The following is a 27,156-nucleotide window of genomic DNA, read 5'->3' on the forward strand; positions in this document are numbered from 1 at the left end:
TAGACAGACAACACAGAAAAGGTTTATAAACTCGAACCCAAAACAACAAAGTAAATGGCAACGGGATCATACTTATCAATAATTACCTTAAATGTAAATGGGTTGAATGCCCCAACCAAAAGACAAAGACCGGCTGAATGGATACAAAAACAAGACCCCTATATATGCTGTCTACAAGAAACCCACCTCAAAACAAGGGACACATACAGACTGAAAGTGAAGGGCTGGAAAAAGATATTTCATGCAAATGGAGACCAAAAGAAAGCAGGAGTAGCAATAGTCATATCAGATAAAATAGACTTTGAAGGAAAGGCCGTGAAAAGAGACAAGGACACTACATAATGATCAAAGGATCAAACCAAGAAGAAAACATAACAATTACAAATATATATGCACCCAACATAGGAGCACTGCAATATGTAAGGCAAATGCTAACAAGTATGAAAGGGGAAATTAACAATAACACAATAATAGTGGGAGACTTTAATACCCCACTCACACCTATGGATAGATCAACTAAACAGAAAATTAGCAAAGAAACACACACTTTAAATGATATAATGGACCAGTTAGACCTAATTGATATCTATTGGACATTTCACCCTAAAACAATGAATTTCACCTTTTTCTCAAGTGCACATGGAACCTTCTCCAGGATAGATCACATCCTGGGCCATAAATCTAACCTTGGTAAATTCAAAAAAATTGAAGTCATCTCAAGCATGTTTTTCTGATCACAATGCAGTAAGATGTCAACTACAGGAAAAAAACTATTAAAAATACAAACATATGGAGGCTAAACAACACACTTCTGATTAAACAACAAATCACAGAAGAAATCAAAAAAGAAATCAAACTATGCATAGAAACGAATGAAAATGAAAACACAACTACCCAAAACCTATGGGACTCAGTAAAAGCAGTGCTAAGGGGAAGTTTCATAGCAATACAGGCCTACCTCAAGAAACAGGAGAGAAATCAAATAAATAACCTAACTCTACATCTAAAGCAACTAGAAAAAGAAGAAATGAAGAACCCCAGGGTTAGTAGAAGGAAAGAAATCATAAAAATTAGGGCAGAAATAAATGCAAAAGAAACAAAGAAGATCATAGCCAAAATCAACAAAGTTAAAAGCTGGTTCTTTGAGAAGATAAATAAAATTGACAAACCATTAGCCAGAGTCATCAAAAAAAAAGGGCAGGGGGGAGAGAAGACTCAAATTAACAAAATTAGAAATTAAAATGGAGAAATCACAACAAACAACACAGAAATACAAAGGATCATAAGAGACTACTATCAGAAACTATATGTCAATAAAATGGACAACTTGGAAGAAATGGACAAATTCTTAGAAAAGTATAACTTTTCAAAACTGAACCAGGAAGAAATAGAAAAACTTAACAGACCCATCACAAGCACAGAAATAGAAACTGTAATCAGAAATCTTCCAACAAACAAAAGCCCAGGACCAGATGGCTTCACAAGTGAATTCCACCAAAAACTTAAAGAACTAACAGCTATCCTATTCAAACTCTTCCAGAAAATTGCAGAGGAAGGTAAACATCCAAACTCATTCTATGAGGTCATCATCACCCTAATACCAAAACCTGACAAAGATGCCACAAAAAAAGAAAATTACAGGCCTGTTGGGGGCCAGAGTGAGGTACTCTGCCCATGGGAAAGGTCATGAGGAAGGAGGCTCGACATACGCAAAGGCGGGATCGAGCCTCAGGAGTCCCCCTGGAAATCCTCAAGCATCTACCCCCATAACCAGAGCCTGCCTACTTTACTACTTTGTGCTCACCTACACCTCTGACTTTATGGGGGGCTGTCCCCCACCACCTCTTTCGGAGAAGGAGTTAACTTAGAGCTCCAGTTAATAATAATTCCTGGGCATGATAAGAGTGTTTTAACCTACAAACTCCTCTGAAGGTTCTCTAGCCTGCCTGACACGCTTGTCCGGCCACATGTGATTGCTCACAGCCTCCCAACCGTGAGAGGCACGAGATGCTTTAAACCTTCTAAAAACAGGTTCCTTAGAAAAGTTAGAAAACTATTAGTATAAGTATAATGGGCTGATTAGAAATTGTATTGGTGAAGGGTTTTTCATTTGTTGAGCCAATGTTTGTTGCTAAGTCTCCACATCCCCTGCCCTTACACACATTAATGAATATATAGAAGAAATAAGTATTAACCTTTGATATTAATCACGTTAGACCTTAGGCTAAGTAAATTCTTTCCTTAACTAAAACCCATTACACCGTCACCCTATAGGAATGTAACTTTATTTGGGTGGTGTCTGTTTTAAGAATAATCACCCCTGGAGAAATAAGTGTCCTGGTTGACTGACCGTTGTCACAAGGAGAGGGTCATAAATTGTCAGCAGGCCCCCCTGGCCAGAAGATGATGTAACATCCCTAAGACCTCTGTATGCATTTGTATGAAGCACCTGACTTTGATGAAAGTCAGGACTGCTGACCCCGCGTGACTTTTGCATAACATCTCAGTGTCTAAAAGTAGACCATGGAAAATAAAGAACTGGGATCAGTTTCTCGAAATACTGGTCTCCCCATGTCTCTCTCTCTTTCACTCTGGCTGAGTCTCCATCTAGAGCGCGGAACCCACCATGCTTACTAATTATGCCTGGGCTTCTAAGATCCGACCGGGGAGGCCTCAGTGTCTCCTCTCCTTCGGGATAACGGAAGGACGCCTGTGGCCTACGTAAGTGGTGCAAACTTCTTGTCTTGAAGTTTTATTGGTCTCCCGTGTAAACCAAGCCACTCAGCCTCTTTTCTCCACTGAATTTTCCTACTGAGCTATCCTTATTCTATTACTCTTTATGTCTTTAATTAATATCTAATTGAAGCTATTGTATCCTGACCCTCGCCGACGCCGTCCCCGCTTCCAATACCCTGGATCAGCTGGGGCTGGACCCCAGCACAGGCCAATATCACTGATGAACATAGACGCAAAAATCCTTAACAAAATTCTAGCATCCAGAATCCAACAATACATTAAAAAGATCATACATCATGACCAAGTGGGCTTTATCCCAGGGATGCAAGGATTCTTCAATATCCACCAATCAATCAATGTGATACACCACATTAACAAATTGAAAAATAAAAACCACATGATTATCTCAATAGATGCAGAGAAAGCCTTTGACAAAATTCAATATCCATTTATGATTAAAAAAAAAAAAACAGAAAGCAGACATAGAAAGACATAGAAGGAACATACCTCAACATAATAAAAGCCATGTATGATAAACCCACCGTAAACATTATCCTCAATGGTGAAAAATTCAAAGCATTTCCCCTAAGGTCAGGAACAAGACAAAGGTGCCCACTCTCACCACTACTATTCAACATAGTTTTGGAAGTTTTAGCCACAGCAATCAGAGAAGAAAAAGAAATAAAAGGAATCCAGATTGGAAAAGAAGAAGTAAAACTCTCACTGTTTGCAGATGACATGATCCTCTACATAAAAAACCCTAAAGACTCTACCAGAAAATTACTAGAGTTAATCAATGAATATAGTAAAGTTGCAGGATATAAAATCAACACACAGAAATCCCTTGCATTCCTATACAATAACAATGAGAAAACAGAAAGAGAAATTAAGGAAACAATTCCATTCACCATTGCAATGAAAAGAATAAGATACTTAGGAACATATCTACCTAAAGAAACAAAAGACCTATATGTAGAAAACTATAAAACACTGGTGAAAGAAATCAAAGATGACACAAATAGATGGAGAAATATACCATGTTCATGGATCAGAAGAATAAATATAGTGAAAATGAGTATACTACCCAAAGCAATCTATAAATTCAATGCAATCCCTATCAAGCTACCAACAGTCTTTTTCACAGATCTAGAACAAATAATTTCACAATTTGTATGGAAATACAAAAAACCTCAAATAGCCAAAGCAATCTTGAGAAAGAAAAATGGAACTGGAGGAATTAACCTGCCTGACTTCAGGCTATACTACAAAGCAACAGTCATCCAGACAGTATGGTACTGGCACAAAGACAGAAATATAGATCATTGGAACAAAACAGAAAGCCCAGAGATAAATCCATGCACCTATGGACACCTTATCTTTGACAAAGGAGGCAAGAATAAATTAAAAAAATTTTTAAATGGTACTAAAATACTGCACTCCTTCCAACCATGTATCTCTGGGAAGTTGGACTTTTTTCAATATACTTTAACCAGAACAACGAGGCCCAATAGACTGAATGCAAAAGTAGACATGAGAATCCAATTTTCATTAAACTCAATGTTAAAGAGCTCTACAAAAAATGTAAAACAATGCCATTTTTTTCTTTATTTTTATGGTTTGGGAAAAGTGTTATTTTTAATGAAAACAAATGCTTATGCACTTATTGCTACTTTAAATTTTCCCCTATTTTAACTTTCAGCAAATAAGTACCATTAAGACAAACCTATAGGGAGGGAAAGGGGCTGGGGTTGGAAGAGAAGGGAAGGGGAAGGGAGGAGAGGACATTACAGAAAGGAAAGGAGCTGAAACCTTTTTGGCGTCCTCAAAATGTTTGTAAGCATAAGTTGTCTTGAGAAAAAGACTAAGAATCACTGAAGAATATATGTGCATTTTCACCCAAAAGTACTAGTATCACAGTCATTGTTGAGCAATACAGCACTAATAAAGCTGGTGTAGACTTTGTTCTCACAGTCGAGCAAGAATAAACTTGCTCGTCATAGAAAGTCATAAACTACTTTCTTCAACTAACGAGTAACACTAAAACTCGTTTCTCCCTTTTCTTTCATTAAGGTCTGCAAGGTTTGCCAGCTACAGGAGGGAAAAAAATTCTACGCCAACAATGCTTGGTTATCTTTTTTCTTGATGAGCCTCTTAGCTAACAGCAGAAATCTAGATTCTTAGACTACTTTGTTTACAGAAGCATGCCCATTACTCTGTAACAAGTACAGCAGAGTTAAGAAAATCATGCCCCTAAACACAGAGCAGCTCCTAAAATCTACATTAGCTTACAGAAGCAGGTTACAATACAGCTCCAGACATCATGTTGTCAGGAATGTGCTGAATACAGAAACATAAGCTGAAAACACTGCTATCCTACAAGCTGCACCTTCAGTAGTTGCTTTGAAAGTTTTCAATCACTACATCACCAAAAAAACAATCAGTTGTTTTATTCTATAGAACTTGCCTGCCTACAGACCAAACACCAAACTCCTGGAACATACACAGAATATCCCAAACCTGCTATTTTTTAGTAGTATTAAAAATATGCTTATTCCTAGGAAACCAAGCTTTGCCTCCAACTTTGAATTTTTCTGAAGTAAAAAAGCTCTTGGAAAAGGGCGGTGGGAATAGATATACATATAGAAACCAACAAGAGAGCTCAAGAAGAAATAAAAGTTAAACCACGGTATCTGATCTATACACGTGACAGCTGGGTACTGAGAGGTCAAGCACAACTTGTGCCTCTATAGTTACTTGCAGATAAATCACAGTAAGGAGCCCCTCACAGCAGCCTGCTTACAGCTTCCCTCAATCTTCCAATGTGTTTTAAATACTTCTCCAAAATGATCCTCTCCCTGCTTACTATTTAGATCATACTCATTGTGATACTGTGATATAAAAAGAAACATATATTCAGTCTTTGTCCTGGTTTCTGGCATACAGCTTCTAAAACCTTTGGAATATTCTGAATGATATGGGTAAGAGGAACATCACTGGTTAAAATACCTGGTCTTAATCCCTAGTTCCTGATACAAGAGCTTCTAAGACCTTTGGAAACTCAGAACTGAAAAATGTCTTCTATCTGCTAATGAGATAACAGGAGACACCTGGATAGTTTCAGGATGAAGGCTTGTCACCAGAAAGACCAATGCATGACTACAGATTCAATTCATGACTACAGTGTTAGTGCTTTAGCCCCACATCAAGGGAGGGACTGGAGACTGAATCACCAATAGACCTTGATGGAATCAATCATGTAAACATAATGAGGCATCCACAAAAACCCTAAAACAACAGGGTTTAGACAGAGTCCAGGGTCAATGTACCTGCAGAGGGAACACAAGTTCTGCAGACACCTACCCACTTTCTACCTTGCCCTGTTCATCCCTTCTTTTTGGCTGTTTTCCTGACTCCTGTGAACCACTCTAGCGAATTATCAAACCTGAGGAGGGAGTTGTAGGAAGCCCCCAGACTTTATAGCCTATTGGTCAGGTGGAAGGACTTGCATCAGAGAAGGCAATGGCACCCCACTCCAGTACTCTTGCCTGGAAAATCCCATGGATGGAGGAGCCTGGTGGGCTGCAGTCCATGCGGTCGCTAGGAGTTGGACACGACTGAGCGACTTCCCTTTTACTTTTCACTTTCATGCATTGGAGAAGGAAATGGCAACCCACTCCAGTGTTCTTGCCTGGAGAATCCCAGGGACGGGGGAGCCTGGTGGGCTGCCGTCCGTGAGGTTGCACAGAGTCGGACACGACTGAAGTGACTTAGCAGCAGCAGTAGCAGCAGCAGCAGCAGCAAGGACTTGCAATTGGCATCTGAAGTGGGGACAACCTATGAGACTGGACTGAATCCTTAATCTGTGAGGTAACTCTGAATCTGCTAACTCTAGTCATTAGTGTCAGAAAGAAATTAAATTAAATTGTAGGACATCCACCTGATAGCTAGTGAATTGCCTGGTTTGGGAAAAGTAAGCCACATCTTTGCTGTCAGAAGTATTCTCACTTGCAGGATCCACCCTCTCCTCAAGACCATGAAACTTCTATTTTTCTAAAGATCAATCAGTCTCAAGGGATAACTAAAAATTTCTTGTCCATTTGTAACTATGAAGTCTAAAAGTCAGTAGTACCTCCCATGCTGACCCAGAGACTTCACAGCAGTAACAAAGGTACATGTGTGCTAAGTTGCTTCAGTCTTGTCTGACTCTGTGTGACCTGATGGATTGCAGCCTGCCAGGCTCCTCTGTGCAGAATCCTCTGGGATTCTCCAGGCAAGAATACTAGAGCAGGCTGCCATGCTCTTCTTCTAGGGATCTTCCCGACCCAGGGATTGAAGCTGCATCTCTTACATCTCCTGCATTGGCAGGTGGGTTCTTTACCACTAGTACCACCTGAGAAGCCCAACAAAGCTACTACAGGGGAAAAATTCAATACTGCAGAGCATATGAAGAGGAGGAGGAGGAGGTTCCCAGAAAGCTGGGAGCTCAGGGAATTTCCGAAAACTTTCTGGAGGGACGTTCCTGGTGGTCCAGTGGTTTAAAATCCACCTTCCAATGTAGAGGACATGAGTCTGATCTTTGGTTGGGGAACTAAGATCCCACACGCCGCTAGGCAAGGAAGCCCATGCTCCACAACTACTAAGCCCGTACACTCTAGAGCCTGTGTTCCATCAAAAGAGAAGCCAGCACAGTCTCAGCAACGAGAGGAAACCTGCACACACCACAAGGAAGCCCCAGTGCAGCCAAAAAAAAAAAAACTGGTTCTGAAAGTCAGGCTTGCTGGATCTTAAAATGTTCAGAGAATCTTCTTAAGATTGCTACTTACACTAATCTGAAGGCATATCCCATTGTTTAGATAGCAACTTTCTCCTTCAATTAATAAAATGGCCCTAAGGGCAGTGAGGGCCCGACTAAGAAGTGACCTCAGGGATTATTATAGATGTAAACTTTAAAGTTTAATGATTAAGTGTTTATTTCTTTTACTTTCTATATAAAGCACTTTATACAGCTTATCATATAAAAGCATATGTAAGTTTTTTAAAAGCTTATATTTAAGATTGAAACTATAAAATATTTTAAGATATTAGTTTAAGTGATCACAAAATTAAATCTGTTGCAAATATTGTACAGTTAAACAAAGTAATAAATTAGAAAAGAAATGTAATAAAGGCTCTGACTTTGTGGCCTACAACAGTTGATATTCAACTATTCTCAGTTAAGCCTGGCTACAAGAGTAGCTGTCTGATCCAAAAAATTAAAATAAATTAACACAGTGTTTAACTCATGTAATCTACGTGGTCTTAATGTTTGGTTATAAGTCTAAACCTCAATTTCTTCATCTGCAATATATGAGCTACCAGCAGTACAGCAGCTGCTCATCAGTAAGCGAGACCTAGGGCTTCCATAGATTATAGTTCCTTTTCTTCTAGGTCTCCAGAAAATTTCTGCAAAGATCATGCAGTAAATTACTTAAAATGTATGCATAAAAACTTTTAACATGACAAGCCAGATTAGAACAGAAAGAGCCAATCTAGACACATCCAGTTATCTTTTATATAAAAACATTTCAAGATTTATCCTTTCAGGAGAAAAAAAAAGTCTTTATTCTCCCATTCTATCAAAAACATCACTGAGTATATTTATGATAATAAAAAAGATTAATGCCTTTTACAAAAGTATTTAAAAGAAAGTGCTCATTTAAAAATATGTAAATAAAATTATGGCATGACCATATTATGCCAGCATTGAAAAGGTGCTTTTGAAGAATATTAATGGATATGATATAATGTGAATGTATACACTATAACATATAATATTAAGTGATATAAATATTACATTAACAGATGAAAACTCAGCACACAGAATTGAATATTGGGGATGATGTCAGTTCTGTAAGAAACATGTTTAAAAATCTGGAATAAAGGAAAAGGAAGTCAAGTTTTTACAGTTATAAAAATATGCAGTTTTTAAAGCTGAAAAAATACTGCAGTCAAAAAATATTAGGCCCTACGAACCAGGAGAAACTTTAGTTTAAAAGCAGACATATGTTGGATTTACTCTCTCCACAGTACAGTCTTTCTGAACAACTTTTGCTTAGTAAATGCAAGTGGAGTTCTCAGCAAAAAAACACTTGGGCCACTGTGGAAAGGCCAGGACTTGCTGACAGGACCCAGCAGACGGGAAAAGCCATTGACACTGCTCCAGCAAATTTCCCTCTATGAGTCCCCACAATGATTCTGCTACTGGGGTTTTGCTCCAGTGATGTGTTTTGGCTCATATAGCACTATTCTCTGCTATGAAGAGCATGACAGCATCTGTTATCTTTCAGGTACTTGAGCAAAATTTCAGTCCTGGGAGGCATTATATACGGTTTCAGATGTCCTGGAGGAAATTGAGGGAGAAAAGGGTGAGAGGAGAGGAACCAGGCATGAATGAGCCAAGAAATTCAAAGTTGGAAACTATTGTTCCCATACAAACTATTGTAAAATTTGAGTGCAAACCATATTTGATGATTTTATGAATTGCTAAACTTCAAAGGTTTCTGAAGTTGTGTTCAAAAGTACAAATTAGAAAAAAAATTACAAGTCTTTTAGGTCTAATTCTACTGGGAAGAGATGACATTATGGGAAATTTAATTCTGTATTACGGTACCCGAAAAATGCTAATGTAATACTGGATAACAGAGAATTCCACTGTTTAAGGCCTAAAGCACTTAAATGAGGAGACACAGTTTTACTCTTTGTGCATGTCCTTACAATAACTAAGATGTCAAAATCATTTAAAAGGATACATCCCAACCCATTCAATCAGATCAGATCAGTCGCTTAGTCGTGTCTGACTCTTTGCAACCCCATGAATCGCAGCACGCCAGGCCTCCCTGTCCATCACCAACTCCCGGAGTTCACTCAGACTCACGTCCATCAAGTCAGTGATGCCATCCAGCCATCTCATCCTCTGTGGTCCCCTTCTCCTCCTGCCCCCAATCCCTCCCAGCATCAGTCTTTTCCAATGAGTCAACTCTTCCCATGAGGTGGCCAAAGTACTGGAGTTTCAGCTTTAGCATCATTCCTTCCAAAGAAATCCCAGGGCTGATCTCCTTCAGAATGGACTGGTTGGATCTCCTTGCAGTCCAAGGGACTCTTAAGAATCTTCTCCAACACCACAGTTCAAAAGCATCAATTCTTTGGCGCTCAGCCTTCTTTATGGCCCAACTCTCACATCCATTCATGACTACTGGAAAAACCATAGCTTTGACTATATGGACATTTGTTGACAAAGTAATGTCTCTGCTTTCTAATATGCTGTCCAGGTGTGTCACAGCTTTTCTTCCAAGGAGCAAGCGTCTTTTAATTTCATGGCTGCAGTCACCATCTGCAGTGATTTTGGAGCCCAAGAAAATAAAGTCTCTCACAGTTTCCTGTTTCCTCATCTATTTGCCATGAGGTGACGGGACTGGATGCCATGATCTTAGTTTTTTGAATGCTGAGTTTTAAGCCAGCTTTTTCAACTCTCCTCTTTCACAACCTCATCAAGAGGCTCTTTAGTTTCTCTTTGCTTTCTGCCATAAGGGTGGTGCCATCTGCATATCTGAGGTTATTGATATTTTGAAAACTCCTTTTAAGAAAGCTCGCATATCTTTGTAAAACTAGCAGCCTACATGGCACCAAAAGGAATTTATTCCGAGCATCAAATTAAAGATAGGTGAAAGACAGCATGTGAAACTCACTGTGTACTGGGCAATACGACAGATGGTAGAGATAAAAAACAAAAATAAACAGTCCCTTGCCTTCAAGGAGTTCAAATCTTCCCAAGGGTGAAAGCTCCGGTTTCTTAAACTATTTCATTAACAACATCTGTATTAGAAACTTTAAAAATGGCCAAAACAAAAATCACTAAGCAAAGAACAACTAGCATATGTTGTAGTTTACCTGCCAATACATAAAGAAAATTTAAAAATTAGAAAGTTTCTCTTAGCTAAAAGCCAACATCGGTCATCTATATTAAGCACAGCAGAATCCTTGGACATTTTAACCCAAGAACTAATAGGGTATCACCTGGCAGATCACACAAAACAGTTGCTAAGGAGACAGAGAACTTTGTGCAGAGCAGCCACAATGTCAGAAACTAGAGAAACAGGGCGTGGTATACACAAGAGGATGTTTGGAAACAAGACGAGGACAAGGTAGCAAGCGTTCACTCTGCAGTTCAATGTCCAAAGCCGTCAGCTTTTGGTTCTTCTTGCTGTTCCTCAAATATGCCACACTAACTGCCTTCCTTGGGGTCTTTGTACTCACTGTTCTCTCCCAAGAAGATTCTCACCCCAGATCCTTGGTTAACTCACTTAAAGGCATTATAAAGTATGCTTCCTCAAGAAAAGACCTTAAGAACTATAGAAACAGTTGAGTAATACTCAAAATGTTCACATATCATCACAAACCTTTTTGCCTTTGGTTTCTACTTTTCTATCAGCAAAACAAAAAACCCTACACTTTTCAATCTTGAGAATGTTTACCCATAACAAAACCAAACCAAACATCAATAGTAAAACAATGGAACATCAGTGTAGAATTAAGAGGCCCATGATATGTGCTTAGAAAAAAGCCACCTCATCATTTCCCTAAAGCTGGAAACACAGAACCAGAAAAAAGAAAATGAATAAAACAATGCCATATAGAATTTAAATGATGATAAAGCGAGCCACTTTCTAACAACTCATTGGGAGCCTTACACATATTACTTAACAACCCTCTCAGCAGTGAAAACTCTTTTTTCTAAAATCCATGACAATGGTCTCCAAATGTCAGCCTGCAGAACTGACAGCCCAGAACTAAGTTTTTAATAGAGACAAAACAAAGCAAATGAAAATCATAATTACAAAATTAAATTTTTAAAGCTACATTAATTTTGTAAACGTCATGCTTATTCTCAGTATTCATTGTTTCATAACCAAACTAAAGATGAAACTAAAAATGCAGAAAATGTAGAACAAAATACAGGGTAATTCAATGGCCTTTATCATTAAGACATTATTGTCTCCAAGGAAAGGGGGTTGTGTACAAGTTTAAGGAAACATAAAGTTATATATGAAGATACATGAAAATCAAATATCAGCAACTTCATACATTTCAACCTAATACAATAACTCATTTTTCTAAAGAAGGGAATGAACCACACAATTATACTATCAAAGGCTGTTCCTCAGATATTTTCTACAAGACTTTAAGAGTAACAAGGCATACATGAAGTCCAATAAATTAGCCTTGACTATCATTTTACAGTACTAATGCTGTCAGCACTTACAGACACCTGATCATAAGACTTCAATAACAACCATTAGTTTCAAGATTGACTCCGAGAAGTACAGAAAGCAACCATGTAACAGAAGTTAAAAAGCCAGCATGGTTTTGTTTAATTCAATCAAACCCTTACCAAGCCACTAGCATAATAAGGGCAAGGTGTTTTTTACTTTTATTCCCTATACTGCAGAAAAGGTCAGGGCCCTTGGGACTCCAGTGGAATTCACTAACAGAGAAATCAAGTAATACAGAGAATGCCCATATATTATACAGCTGAGTGCTAGATAAAATATCCATTAAATCTGAGTGCCAACAATATCTACTGTTTTATGTCCACATAATGCAGAAAACACTGGCTGTGACCTAGCAACAAACATCCCAAGACAACCTGCTTAAAAATCTGCTGAAGTTGCTGTTTTATTGCTTAAACAGACAGAAATATAACTATGCTTATTATGAAAGTATAGCATTACCTCAAGCTAATAAGAACTGATGGAACAAAGAAGAGATCATTATGTACAAATTAATAACATTTGGAGCATGACATGCAACAATCATACAGCAGCATTTGTTTTTCAAAACTGGCAGAGGAAAAGATTTCTTTTTACAGAGCGGAAACACTGTTGGTAAGGAATACTCTTATACTGCACTATTTTGCTTTTCCATGAAAGCACAGCATGAAACAAGGGGACTACACAGTATCCTCCCCATATTTTATATATTATATATATATATATATATATGTTAGAATGCTGGACCTTATAGTTGACTTAAAATATTACGTTGGTTTCTTCCTATTATATTTTGATAGAATTAAAGAACTTTAGAGTTTGAATTAAACTCTGGGATCACTAATCCAACGATTTCATCATATACATATAAGAGTAAACATATGATGAGCCTTAGGTTACATGACTTAGTTCTCCATGGTCATACAGTCATTAACAGCCAGAAAGACTAGAAAGCAGATCTCAGATTGCTAACCATAAACAAAGTCAGGTATTATCTGCCAAAGCAAACAAATTAACATTTTTGGTATTAAAAATAATTTTAATTTAATCTGATACTTTAAATAACATTTTTAAAATGTGAATCAATAAAAAACATCATTTTATTTGGTCAATATATCCACTTAAATCTTTGAAATAAAATTTTTTTAACAAAATGAAGATTGGCAAACTTGTACTGGGGGTTTCCCTGTGGCACAGTCAGCAAAGAATCTGCCTGCAATGCAGGATACTGCCTGCAACGCAAGAGATGCAGGTTCAATCCCTGGGTCAGCAAGATTCTCTGGAAGAGGAAATGGCAACCCACTCCAGTATTCTTGCCTAGGAAATCCCACAAACAAAGGAGCCTGGTGGGCTACAGTCCATGGGGTCCCAAGAGTCAGACACAACTTAGTAACTAAACCACCACCAAACCTATACTAATGCTCTTAGAAAGCAGGGAGTTACAGCATGCCGGGGCAGAACGGCATAATCTTCCAAAATATCTGTCTGCCAAAGATAAAGCATAACAGCCAATTCTAAATAATGTTCCTTATTTGACAGATAATTGCAAAGCACCCAAAAGCTACCTTTTGCACCAACAGTACTAACAGTTACTGTATGACAGTGTGAAGTTCATAAAATATCCAGGAAATATCAGGATACCCCAGAAAAAGATAAAAATCTCTATTAAAGTGAAAACATGTTCTTGAGAAAACATGCTGAGGAGCAATTTATCATTCAATTGCATTATAAACACAAGTGTTTTCATAAAATGAGTGTGAAACCAAAAAACATTTGAGGAAGTAATCAGATTTTGTTAGATGTGAGTTCCTGAGATTTTCCTTACTTAAACGTACACATTTTACTCTTCACAATACCTGAAAATCTAGCTTAAATGTGTTACTTTATGGTCAAACATCAAGAATAATCTCTATTTAATGCAGCAGTTTCCACCTCTTCCAACTCTATATTTAAATATTTAATCCATTACTAAATGAATTATAATATTAACATAGATTGTCCGAAAAAATAAATTGCTGTAACACTGCCTGAAATACACTTTTAATCTAACCCTCAAGGCATGCAGACAATACAGAGATAGGGATCAGGGTCTAAGCTGTCTTTAATTTCAAAAAGATCCTTACAGTACTGCACTTGCTGAAGTGATGATTTAGGCAGAGTCATCCAGACAGTTCAGATTAGAGAAATTCACAGCCACAACCAGGGTTTTAATCTGAATCTTGTCAGTATTCAAATGTGTAGGTGGGGTCACCTCTGCACTGGGTAAACACAGTATAGATGAGTATCTGCATCTTTCAATCTTTCTGTATAAAATTACAGTTGAAGAGTTACAAATAAAAATTCAATCCAGGGGTGATGAGCTCAACATATCACCATGTTACTTCAGGATATTTGAAATGTCAAAAATCCATCCATGTACCTGTAGGTTAAAAGCCCTAATTACTCAAAGCCAAGGCTCATATTTTACACAAAAGGAAACTGAGGCCAGAGAGAAGACTTGACAGAAGTTAAAAAACTTCTAAGGGACAAAGCCAGGGCTCCAGTCAGCATCTACTGTCTTTTAGTCAGCTAAACTCCTTTTCAGAGTGAGTTCAAAAGATTTTGTAATTGTTTCTGCTTTTGATGCTCTAGAGGCATAGAAGAAGTGAAGTCGCTCAGTCGTGTCCAACTCTTTGCGACCCCATGGACTATAGCCTACAAGGCTCCTCTGTCCGTGGAATTTTCCAGGCAAGAGTACTGGAGTGGGTTGCCATTCTGATTGGCCTAAGAGGCATAAATATGACAGCAGTCTTATGTTAAGAAGTGTGAGGGTACCTTTCTGTTATCCTATCCTCTTTCCCCACCCAAGCCAAGACCCAGGCAGCAGGATCTTTTGTCCTCTGCCTGGGGCCATGGTGAGTTTTAGTTTTTAGTTTTTCCCTAGTACACCCTTCACTAAGGGCTTAGGCTTTTAAGAGTCCAGTTTTATGTGTCTGGGGGATCCTATGAGGTCTTAGCTCTGACTTCCCAGCCTCCAATCTAGTCCTGGCATATTGCCACCCAAAGAGTGCAACATTCACTCTCTCCTACCCATCAGAATGACCTTTCACCCTGAATCCCCTCCGGACTTCTATCTTTTCTTGAAAGCTCAGACATCACCCTCCTCCTTCTCCTCCTAATCATATTACAATGAGGACAACAAACATCCATCATGTGCCAAACACATGAGCGCCTTACCCATGTTTTTTTAACCGTCCCAAGAGCTCCATGTGGGAGGTGCCATTGTAATCCCTACTTGTAAGCACAGGTCCCGAAGCATGGACGGTCACACAGCTAACCCAACACTAGAGTCGGTTGACTATGATCACAGACATGGAGAAATACAACCCTTCATGTGATTTTGCCTCTCTGTTCAAGTATAGAGGTAGATGGCCGAATTTATCAATTATTTCTGAGTGTTATATAACTGGTGAATTATCTGGTAATCCAGTTCATCACGTTCATATTCTGTCTCTTTAAAATATATTTTTGCCCAAATATAAATCAGTTTACTATAAAAGCTTGAAAAGTTATCAGCATACAAAAGAGAACTAAAATCACTAATAACAATCTTGTATATTTTCTTATAAACTTTTCAACTTAACTTTCTAAATCTTCAGCAGAATCTCCATAGACAGCATGAGTATGTCAACCCAAATCACCACCAACAGACATGGAGATTACTGCATCTGCCACGGCCACATTCATAAGCTCTCCTGGTATCTGTGAGCTTTGTCCTTTACAGTTGCTTTAGAAACAACATTAGCCTTATCACTTCACCAAGGGGATTATGTGCACAGTAAGTACAAAAGCAATGAATATACTGTAAGTCAAAAGTAGAGAAAGTTGGAAAATTTATGTTGCAAACAAAGTAGTTAAAAAAAAAATTAAGTGGAAAATAAACACATACATGATACCTGAAAACTGTAAATCAACTATACTTCAGTTTTTTTTTAAATGCATACATGTGTGCAGGAAGGGAACTTCAAAGAACAAATTAGGAACCATGAAGGGTAAGGCAGGGGGATGGATATTAATAAAATGAATGGTCAGAATATGGATGTCAATGTACAATGTTTATTAGCCTAACATCAGTTTAGGAAAAGCCCTGAATTTGTGTCAGCACAAACGGTTGCTGATGAAAACTCTAGTCAGAAAAAGCACGCATGAGCGAAAAGGATTTGAATAAAAATGCCTTTAAACTGGGAAGGAAATACACTGAAGTGCACACACATGCATATCTACATACACACTGAGATGCTAGCTATGCAACTGTCCCAATGGGGTGTCATTCCTCTGGGGGCCCTCAGGTCCCCAAAGCGCTGACCACATCTATATGCCATGTCAGCTTCATATTAACTTTGAGGACCTGACTGAGTCAGGTGATGTCCCCAGCTAATTAAAACAGTATGTTTTTTTTATCTACTTATATAGAGAATATTTCCTGGACAAGAATTTCGGTTTTCCATTTAACACGACAGCATATATTACATCACAGTATTTCACAATCTTTTATAATGGTTGATTTCAAGATTACTAATCACCTGGGACTTCCTGCTTTTGGACCCACAGGTGGGTTAAGCCACACACTCACCTTGGAGCCAGAGTGCAGAGACAAGAGCAGAAAAGTGCGAGTGAGGAGACAGACACACAGACAAATAATGAAATACAATGTAAGGTGACAAGCCATATGCTAGAGCTAAGTAAGCATAGATGGAATAGGACAGTAGAAGAGAAGTAAAAAAATGAGGAAAAATTGCTAAGAACCACATGAGAATGGTGCCAAGATGGAAAAGGGCATCACAGGTCAGGCAATAGTTCAAGGAAGTGCATGGAAGCATAAAGCAGCACAGATACTCAGGAGGGAAAAAAAAAGTTACATGAATGGATGGAAAAGAGGTTCCACATTGAATAGTTGCGGCAAACGAAGGCAGTAAGAAGTTGGTAGTGGATTATGAGCAGCCTTCAAGTCATTTATCCTGTATTGAAGCTGTAACATTAAGGGAAATGTGTGAGATTTGAGCTGGTGTCTTTAGCAACCCAAGAAAACATCACTGTGGCAGATTTCTGAGCTGCCCTCCCAGCCCCACCCCCAGGGTCCATCCTCACTCTCAGTGTCTTCTGAAGCCAGGCTAGAGCACTGTTCTCAGAGCTGCCTGACTCACCCATGCTGCAGACACACACCCCTCTTCCTACAGACATTCAACCACAAAGCTCTGAGATCAGACTACAGGAATATACCATTATCAGTACTATTATATCACAAGGGGAGAATACGTACATATCCAGAATGTTTTGAAACTAAAACCATCCAGCCAAGCACTTCTCTTTCAAGGCTGTTTCAATTCAACATTGTATAATTAGCTTAAAAAGCAGGAAAACACAGAGACTATCAATCCGTGTTTCAGGATCACCTTGTGCAGCTGCCTGACTTAAGGGAAAAGGTAAAAGAAAAACACTTCAGTTAAAAGAAAACTAGAGACAGATTAGTAACTGCTTTTAAACTATAAATAATATATACATGGTATACAGTTCAGATAATTTTTCATCACTCCCCTCAAAAAGAACAAAATTAAATACTAGTTTATGTAAAAATTTTACATTCTAAAACATCATTCCTTTCTTAGGTATCCCCCTCTGTTCAGGCCCTCATGTTTTTCTGCTAAGTATGGAAAAGCTTCTTCTAGGAAAGAAGAGGATGAGAGTCGGGAAATCCTTGCTGATCTTGAAATTACTGGATCTGCCACCAATTAGGATGATTTCTTCAGTTCCAGGCCATTTGAGTATCAAAGAACCACTGCACTGTCTTTTGAAAGGTGCAGCCGACAGGGGACTCTTATCTCTCAGCTGCCCATAAGCTCCCAGAGGTGCTGGGTCAGTATCCTTCCCCTCTGCTGCTTTTCTGGAGTCAAATGACAGCCCCACAGAAAGGTTCATTCACCAAGAAGGAACATTGCTGTTCAGAGATGCAATTTCTCAGATGCTCCAATCTAGATCTACTCATGCTCCTGCCTGGCATACATACCTACTTCTGTAAGAGGAGTGCACAAAGAGTCCAGTAGTTAGGGTAGGAAATTTCCAAAAGAAGCTAGATTTATAGTTGTGTGCTCCCAATGAGCACTCATCCCACTCTTCATCACTTTCTAATAATGACACTCCCAGTTGTACAAGACACAAAGGGAGATGGCTAAGGGAAAAACATTCAAGTTCCCAAAATATAATCTGCCCCAGGACACAGAATATTCTCCATTTTTAATTTAGAAGCTTGTAAAAAATCTTTAGCCATCACTATAATTCTCTGATTTTTCCTTTCAGTTCTCAGAAATCCCCAGAGGACCCCAGGAGTTCTTAACATATAAAAATAGAGGGTGAAGCTGCTGATAAAAGCTGCAATCACCAGTGTATCAGCAAGATATTTAACCTCAGACCTTTGAGATCTCCCTGTTAAACCAATCCAGTTAGAAATTTTGCAAGCTATAGTGATCAAAATCAGAACTGCTTTCCACGGAGAAACTCTGGACCAATTTGTGATGATTCACACAGAAATAAACTTTCCAGGACGATAAAGAAATAGGAGAAGGCAGTTTTCCTTATGTATCAGGACAGCACATTCCCTTCCAAGAAGCTCTGCTGTTGCTATAGGCTATAATGGGGAAGGGTCATGAAAATTCATGAGTAATGCACAGTGAATATTTATTACTTTATACAAAACAATTCTTTATTTTGACAATAAGGAGAAAATGGTTTGTGTTGGATACAATAAAGTTGGAGAAATAAAAACTGAACATGATGACATATGGAAATAAAGGCAAATGTGTTTAATTACTTTTATTATTCAAGGCAGAATTCCATCCTGAACTGGTGTTATAGACACTGCTACCATCATTATCTGATCCCTACACTGATAAACTTTTTTTTTCCTAACTAAACATGAAGCATAAAAGAAGACAGTGAATAAAAGGGAAAAAAAATCCGCTAAGGATATGTACTCTGATAAACTGGATTTAAACTAGATGGAAGTCTGAACCCAAGATTCATGTTATTCCCTTGACAGCATCCCCACAGACAAGGACCTTAATTAACAGTTTCTACCAGTAAAGGATAACATCCCAAAGGGCTTTTTACAGAACACCTGCTTCACCTGATCCTTTTAGAGATTAAAAAAAAAAAAAAAAAAAAAGACACCTTATGAAGCTATGAGACATTGGAAGGAATAAACAGTTGGTCAGTGGTCTGACTGAAGAAAAAGAAAAAAAAAATTTTTTGCATAACAGAGAAAGAGACGTAAAGAGAGGTAAACCACACAGACAAATGTTACATCTAAGAATAGCAGCTGGTTGTAAATAAAACGACTTCATGCCAAGCCCCATTCGTATAGTCAAAGAGGAAGGGTGTTCCATGACACACAGGGTGTAACAGGATACACAAGTCCTGCATGTAGTTTCTGACTCAGATGGTGTGGATAAAGGAGTCAAGTTAAAATCAGAGGCAATGCAAAGAAATACACAGCATGTTAATTCCATGATTTGATACTCTGAAAGAAAGGACGTCAACTTCTTCTGGAAGGTCTTAAGGCAAATGTCAGAAACAACCAATTTACCCACCAAATAAAAAAGGAAGACTTTAACACTGCTTGATTATGTGAAACAAGTGTGTATCCCTAAAATCTAAGTTCTAAATAAACTGTGTGTCACTCAGGATCTCCTTAAGGTATATGTTTGCCACTTGGTCAGATTTCTCCTCTGCTAAGTCACTTCAGTCGTGTACAACTCTGTGCGACCCCAGAGACAGCAGCCCACCTGGCTCCGCCGTCCCTGGGACTCTCCAGGCAAGAACAATGGAGTGGGTTGCCATTTCCTTCTCTAATGCATGAAAGCAAAAAGTGAAAGTGAAGTCGCTCAGTCGTGTCTGACTCCTAGCAACCCCATGGACCACAGCCCACCAGGGCTCCTCCGTCCATGGGATTTTCCAGGCAAGAGTACTGGAGTGGGGTGCCATTGCCTTCTCCGATTTCTCTTCTACCAGACAGTTTTTTTTAGAAAAGTTTGTTACAACAAACTGACAGAATAAATTCTGAATATTATACAGTTTACATGGAATAAATACTGAAAAACAGTCCAAGCTCACCTTCATCACTCGTTGCCTGCTGCTTCACCAGGGTCATTGGGGATCTTGCTGGAGGCTTACTAAGTGGGTGGCGCCAACTTTTAGCAGTTTTGGTTTCACCTTCTGTTCTCTGGTTACAGAACATGAATAGGGGAGAAATACTCACCATTAAAGACTTGTTTTAAAACAAAAAAACTATCATTACAATGACTTACCACAAATTCGACTTCCCTGGTGGCTCAGACGGTAAAGCGTCTGTCTACGATGCAGGAGACCTGGGTTCAATCCCTGGGTTGGAAAGATACCTTGGAGAAGGAAATAGCAATCCACTCCAGTACTATCGCCTGGAAAATCCCATGGACAGAGGAGCCTGGTAGGCTACAGTCCATGGGGTCACAAAGAGTTGGACACGACTGAGCAACTTCATGTTCACCACAAATAAATTATAAAGAACTCTTGTACTTGTTTTACCACCTGAGAAATTAAGTTTGTTAAAGAAATTTAAATGGCAAAGTCAACAGAAATAGGAGCTATTCTGTTAGTAATTTTACTGGCAGAGGCATCACTGAACTATCCTTCCATTTCATATTAAAGCACTATCTGTAGTGCAGGGTACCCTTTGCAAACCTATATTAAACTCGGTTATTAGAGAGTTTTCAAAGTCCTTTAAAGATAATCTAAATTTAGGACTATATATTCATAACAATCCAGGACCATGGCATTTGGTCACATGTGACTGTGTGCTTTCTGTCTTCAGGAGGCAATACAGCCAAAGTGAAGCTGTACTCTTCCTTCCACTGGAAAATGAATCCTCACTTCTCTGAGGACCAATAGGAAATCACACGTTGTTGTTGTTTAATATGACACATAACCATCATCCTGAAACCACTAAAATTCTACGTAAAATCTTTTGTCATGAGCTGCCTGGACTACATTTTTCTTTCAAACGTAGAGGAAAAAGTCGTTTGCATCCTGACATCTTTCAGAGAGACTCTGTTTACAAGCTTTCTCATCCATACAATCAAAAAAAAAAAAAAAAGTGGCAGAGTTGCTAGTTAGAGAAAGAGTTCAAATCCAGTGTGTTTGCATCAGTGGTTCATGCAAAAGAAAGGAGTCTCATAAATTTCCCTAAAGCTGAAGAAGCAGCACTCGGAAGGAAAGAAACTATGCTAACATCTGACACATAAAGAGGCTTATGAGAAAATGTGTGACAACACTCTAATCAAAGCAGGGTTCACAAAGTAATGATAGAGAGTGAGATTTGCCTGTGGCTTATAATAGCTAAAAATGAATGTGAGAAATTATAATTTAGTCAAAAATAAGAAATATTTATTAAGCCCTTACTATGTGCTACACTGCTCTAAGAGTAAGCTAGAGCAGGAAAAAATTCGACCAGGTCCCTGCCTCCAAGGAGTGCAATATAGATAGGGTAGGCCAGAGGCAATAAACAAGTAAAAAGTAAATATTGGGTTGTTGTTATTGTTTCAGTTGCTCAGTCGTGTCTGACTCTTTGCGACCCCGTGGACTGTAGCCCGCCAGGTTCCTCTATCCATGGGATTTCCCAGGCAAAAATACTGGAGTGGGTTGCCATTTCCTTTTCCAGGGGATCTTCCCGACCCAGGGATCAAACCAGCATCTCCTGCTTGGCAGGCGGATTCTTTTACCACTGAGACACTGTGGAAGCCCATAAACATCAGGTACTATTAAGTAAATATGCAGTAATAATAATAATAATTAAAAAACCACATAACAAAGAATAGAAAAAGATGGGGAGGAGGTTATTTTATGTGGGATCATCAGAGAAGGCCTTTCTGGTGTGAAGACATCTGAGTGGAGTTTTGAGAGCAATGGCAAAGCAGCACATTTAGCTCTCTGGGAGAGGAGCATTTTGGACAGCAGGAATAGCATGTAATGTGTGAACGTGCTTGGCTCACTTGATGTTTCCTGAGAAGGATGACTGAAGCTGACTGCTATCAGCAAACACACAGTATTACACTCAATACTAAGAAACACTGGTCACATTACACAAAAATGAACCAGGTCTGTATGACTTAGAAGGACTTAGAAGTCTGACAAAATGGGATGAGAAGAGAACACCACACAGCTATTTCTGACAAGTGCAAACCAAGTCCTCAGCCCTCAACAACAGCACTTGCCTTCCTGGCCAGTCAGGCTTTGTTCAGTGAAATGATCAAGATGAAGGTTAACAGTAAGGGAACAGAAAAGTTATTTTCAGTTCCATTCTAGTTTAAAGAATCAGACCAAATAAAAACAGGTATTTGACTTATTCACCAGTCTAGAATCCCAGTATCTATCCAGCTACAAATAATCCATACATGAAACTAAGTTGTAAATTTTGTTTACTGGTATGTGAATACTATGTTCAAATTTCTCAGCTACCTTTTCGAATAAATTAGATCATAACTTTCTGTTTCTCAGGTGTTTCTGAGAAATATTTTATACTTCAGTAGGACAATCATGCATAAAAAATGATAAAAAGTTATTGAGGGAAATTAGGAAATTATCTACATTTTATTGGACATTTTAAAACTACTTATAAATAGGGCATTCCAAATTGACGTCTTTATTTACTCTCTCTTGCTACTCAAAAATACAAAAGGCTTCTTCTGAGCTAAAATGAGCAGGAGCAATCCAGAACTGGGTCTGTTCAGCAGCAGCCAGCACAATTTATCAGCTCAAACATTTGAGGATTCCCTTATTCATCCACCTGAACTCCTTTATCAAGTTGTTCAGGTCAAAAGAGGTCACCAAATTATGACAATCACAACACACAATTGTAGCTTGGCTGATATACTCACAGTCAGTTTATGCTGAAAGCATATAGTATTAACATCATACAAGAACATAGGAGAAACAGGGAGGCCTTCTGCAAAGGGTTAGAATGAGGAAGCTGGAAATCAAGAGGGATCTTGAGTTTTCCAAGTGGCAGAAGGCCTGGTTCCAGCATGGGTAGAGACAGAAGGTTCAGCCTGGTCCTAGATTCAGAGTCCATGAGGCAAGAATCAGGGAAAAGCATAACCAGAAGACCACTAATGTTAAAATAGAGGTTGAGAGAAACCTAGGACCCAGAGATATTAAGCACTGGCAGAAAGAGGTGAGAGTCTTGCAGGTGAATTATTTCCAGTCTGGCTAATATTGCAGGTGACAGAACCATTCTGTGTCTTGACTATATCAATGTCAGTATCACTGTGCTGTCCTATCCTAGTTTTCCAAGGAGGTTCTACTGAGGGAAACTGGGTTTATAAAATCTTGCTATACTACTTCTTACCACTGCATATAAATCTACAAAGATCTCAAAACAAAGAGTCTAATGTTAGAAAAACTAAAAAAGAAAGAAAATTAAACCCCAACACATGGCCACAAGTTCCATGTTCTCTGAATTATCACCAGGTTAGCCAGAGCTCGCAGAAAGCTTACCTCTCAGTCATTGAAGGAAATAGATTAAGACCTATAAATGTAAGATGCTATTTCTGCCCTACAGCAAGATTTCCATGCATAGCATGCTGTTTTCAGAAAAAGCCTTGACAACACAATAAATATGGTAAAAATTGACACTGTCACATACACTGGGGACTTTGAAGCCATTTCTCTGGCCACTGGGGACCGCTGGGACTTCCCCAGGTTCAAGGCCATTCCCACGGCTTTCCACATCACTCTCTTCTTCCTCAGTCAAAGCACTGCTACTCTCTGCCACAGAGGAGTATGACTCAGGTGACTTTGGCCATGGAAGCTTGCATGGCTCTGATTCCTCGGATGTCACTTGGCCACTAAATATGGACTCGTCAGCCTCGCTGAGATCTGAAGGTGGAATTGCAGCACAAGTTTGTTCAGCCTCAGCTTTGATTTTCTCTGCTACAGATGTGTTTAGGCAGACATTTCCTAAAGAGTAAAACAAGAGCCTGTTAATAAATGTTACAACATATTATTGCTAAGAATTGTTAAACTGTTCTCAACTAAATGTCTATCACCAAACATCCCCTCTAAATTTCCACTGAAGACCCGAGTGGAAAAGGTCACCAAAGCACTATGCAGCCTTTGTAGTTGCTAAGGCAGCAAAATAATATATTTACTGACAAAATAAGGGATTAAAAAGAGGTTCCAATGTAAACCAGTGTCCAAAGCCATGGCAGTAACAATACCTACCTAAGCAATAGCAATTTGAGATCTTTCCAAAAAATAAGAATTTAGTTCAAATATATGTTACTGATGAAACATTCCAACTCAAGAGGATGTAAAACTGTACAAGTCCATGTAAAACACATGTAAAACTGTGCAGGTCCAATAAAAATGATTTCTTAAACTAATCCTGCACAGTACAAGGACAGTACAGAAACGAAAGGAATATCACACATAGTTTACTTCTACAGCTTGCTCCCTGTCTTACGCATACACAAGTGCATCATTTTATTCACCTATCGCATAGTAGCTCAAACACTGCACCATGCCAAATCTTCTATTAAATGCTCCGTCAGGTCTTAAAACCCAGAAGTCAAAATGCTAGAAACTAGGTAGCAATAGAACAAATAAAGCTGTGTACCCTTGGCTTAAACCACTCAGTAGTTCGTAATCAATTTAACCCAATGTACTTTAAAAAAAAAAAAAAAAACCCATGGTGAGGGACAACAAAGAAATATCTGTATACATTACATAACTAGGGATTTTTGGTGGCTCAGAAGTAAAGAATCTGCCTGCCAATTCAGAAGATGAAAGTTCAACCACTGGGCTAGAAAAATTCCCTAGAGAAGGAAATGGCAACCTACTCCAGTATCCTTGCCTGAGAAATCCCAGAACAGAGGAGCCTGGTGGACTATAGTTTACAGGATTGCAAGAGTCAGATAGAACTTAGCGACTGAGCATGTGTATAATGCATAACTGGTCTCTGCACTTCCCTACCTTCTTCACTCTATCTTCCATGCATTCATTACAAATCAATTCAGCTATCACCTACTCCTAGAAACCTTGCCAGTTCAGCTTCCTGTCTATTTTGGGTCTTTCCTTGGTATGCCATCTTGATAGTGGTACTTGGCATACTAGATAGGAATTACATATTTATTTGTCTAGATAGCCAATTAAATACAAACTCACCGGGGAAAATGTCCATAATTTAAACTCTATCAACACAGACGTTTCAAGTGCAAAAGGAAATAAGAATGGAGAAGAAGCCAAGGACTGATTAATTAGAACAATGATCAGGACTTTTCTTTTACTCTAAGTGGAATAAGAACAAGAAAATGGCAGGGCCAAGACCTAAGCTGACTCTTTTAAAAGGATCACTACAATTGCCAAATGGAGATCTGACTAGTAGGGTTGACTAGAGTGGACACTGGAAAAACAGGAAGGAGGCACCTTCTACAACAGTCCAGACAAAGATAACACATCTTGAGTAAAGAGAAAGCAGGGGGATGTCTGGATTTGGGAGAGCGCCACAACAGAAAGACAGAATAGATGAGGGGAATGAGAGTGAGACAGGAATTACCAATAAGCACCATTAGAAAAAGGGCAAAATCTCCCACAAATATTAAAGAGGCAAAGCATAAAAACAGTTTCAAAGAAATATGCTACAAAAAAAGGGGAAAAGCAAATCAGTTGAGATTTATAGATGATGGCTTTGGCACAGAGAAACAGCCAGGGGACTATATATGTCATTTCACAGGACTGAATGATTTTTGATGTTACTTTGTAAAATCTTAATCTTTATTTTCTTCTTAAAATTAATTTGAAAGCTAAGAATCTGCAAAGAATTATCTATAGTTGGTTGTCTCTATTCCATGTGACTTCAAGAGATTTCCAAAAATGTATTATATATTGTAAATTGAGTTGCACCAAAAAAAAATTTTTTTTTCTATTTTAGAATCTTCTTTTTTATTAAATGAAATAGGTACTGCTGGCTATTTGTCTTAAAATTTCATTACCCAGAACAGTGGTACTTCTGGCTTTTATAACACTCCCTTGGCCTTCTAGTTTAGTTACCACATAGCTTTAGATAGCTTACTGGTTAAGCTCTGTGGAAAAGTAAGTTATCTGTCCTAGAAAACACAGACTTAAGGAAGATCAGCGACTACCTACTACTAATACATGAAACATAATCAGCTACTTTCTCACCCGAGAATCTGATATTATCTGACAAATTATGATCCAGCTGCATCCTGCTAACAGAGGCCTCTCCCTCTGAAGGTGCTTCTGTGTTTGCTAGTTTCACTGCTTCTTCTGGCTTTCCATCATCCTTGAGATCACCTGGATCCGGGTCAGGAGTAGGTCCCTCTGCCCCACCAACTATAGCTGACAGTTTCTCATCCTCCTCATTCTTAGGCCTCTTAGAGTGAGAACTAGTACACTGGAAGCTATTAACAAGAAAAGCTGTAGTCAGAACACAATGTGGGCAAAGGACAGCAAAAAATATATACATAAGCATTATTTTCACTTATTGAAAAAACAGAATAAAAAACTGGTTTTTAATTGTAATATACAAAGATAATCTTCATGATTAATAGATCAAATTTGAAACTGAAATGTTAACAACAGTTTTAATAACAATTTACTAAAAATTAAAATTAAAATAACTCTAAATAATTGATTACTAAAACACTATTGGGAAAAAGTCACTGTTGAAACTTTATACGGAGAAGGAAATGGCAACCAACTCCAGTATTCTTGCCTGGAGAATCCCATGGACAGACAGCCTGGTGGGCTACAGTCCATGGGGTCTCAAAGAGTCAGACAAGACTGAGCAACTAAACAACAACAATAAAACTTTATAACCATATTAAAAGAAAGCTTAACATAAAAAATAGAGTGAAAAATCATGACACAGGGATAAAACCAAACATTATTTAGATAATAAAGAAAAAGGAAACAAAGTGATTGCATAAAGCTGTTGTTAAAATTTTAGTAGATTATTTACATTCCAAAGTGACCTGGTGACTGTATTTGCCTGAGTTTCATATAATTCTGAAATATGCATGAAAATCAT

At 38.5% G+C, this 27,156-nt stretch overlaps 1 protein-coding gene across 6 annotated transcripts in view; it reads right to left on the minus strand.

Annotated features, from left to right (window-relative positions):
• The window catches only part of KDM4C (lysine demethylase 4C), a 418,681-nt gene that overhangs the window by 178,489 nt on the left and 213,036 nt on the right, over positions 1 to 27,156 (minus strand). For 5 of the 6 annotated variants that reach the window (XM_070794206.1, XM_070794204.1, XM_070794203.1 and 2 more), the window contains 3 exons: positions 26,289 to 26,527; positions 23,752 to 24,065; positions 20,187 to 20,295 (listed from right to left, as the gene is read on the minus strand). In XM_070794206.1, coding sequence (XP_070650307.1) covers positions 20,187 to 20,295; positions 23,752 to 24,065; positions 26,289 to 26,527 — 662 coding nt within the window. Of the gene's footprint in view, positions 1 to 20,186; positions 20,296 to 23,751; positions 24,066 to 26,288; positions 26,528 to 27,156 lie in introns of those variants that run through there. The other variant, XM_070794208.1, reaches the window with a different exon arrangement.

Source organism: Bos indicus, chromosome 8 (genome assembly GCF_029378745.1).
Source record: "Bos indicus isolate NIAB-ARS_2022 breed Sahiwal x Tharparkar chromosome 8, NIAB-ARS_B.indTharparkar_mat_pri_1.0, whole genome shotgun sequence".
In the NCBI taxonomy this organism is placed as follows: domain Eukaryota; kingdom Metazoa; phylum Chordata; class Mammalia; order Artiodactyla; family Bovidae; genus Bos; species Bos indicus.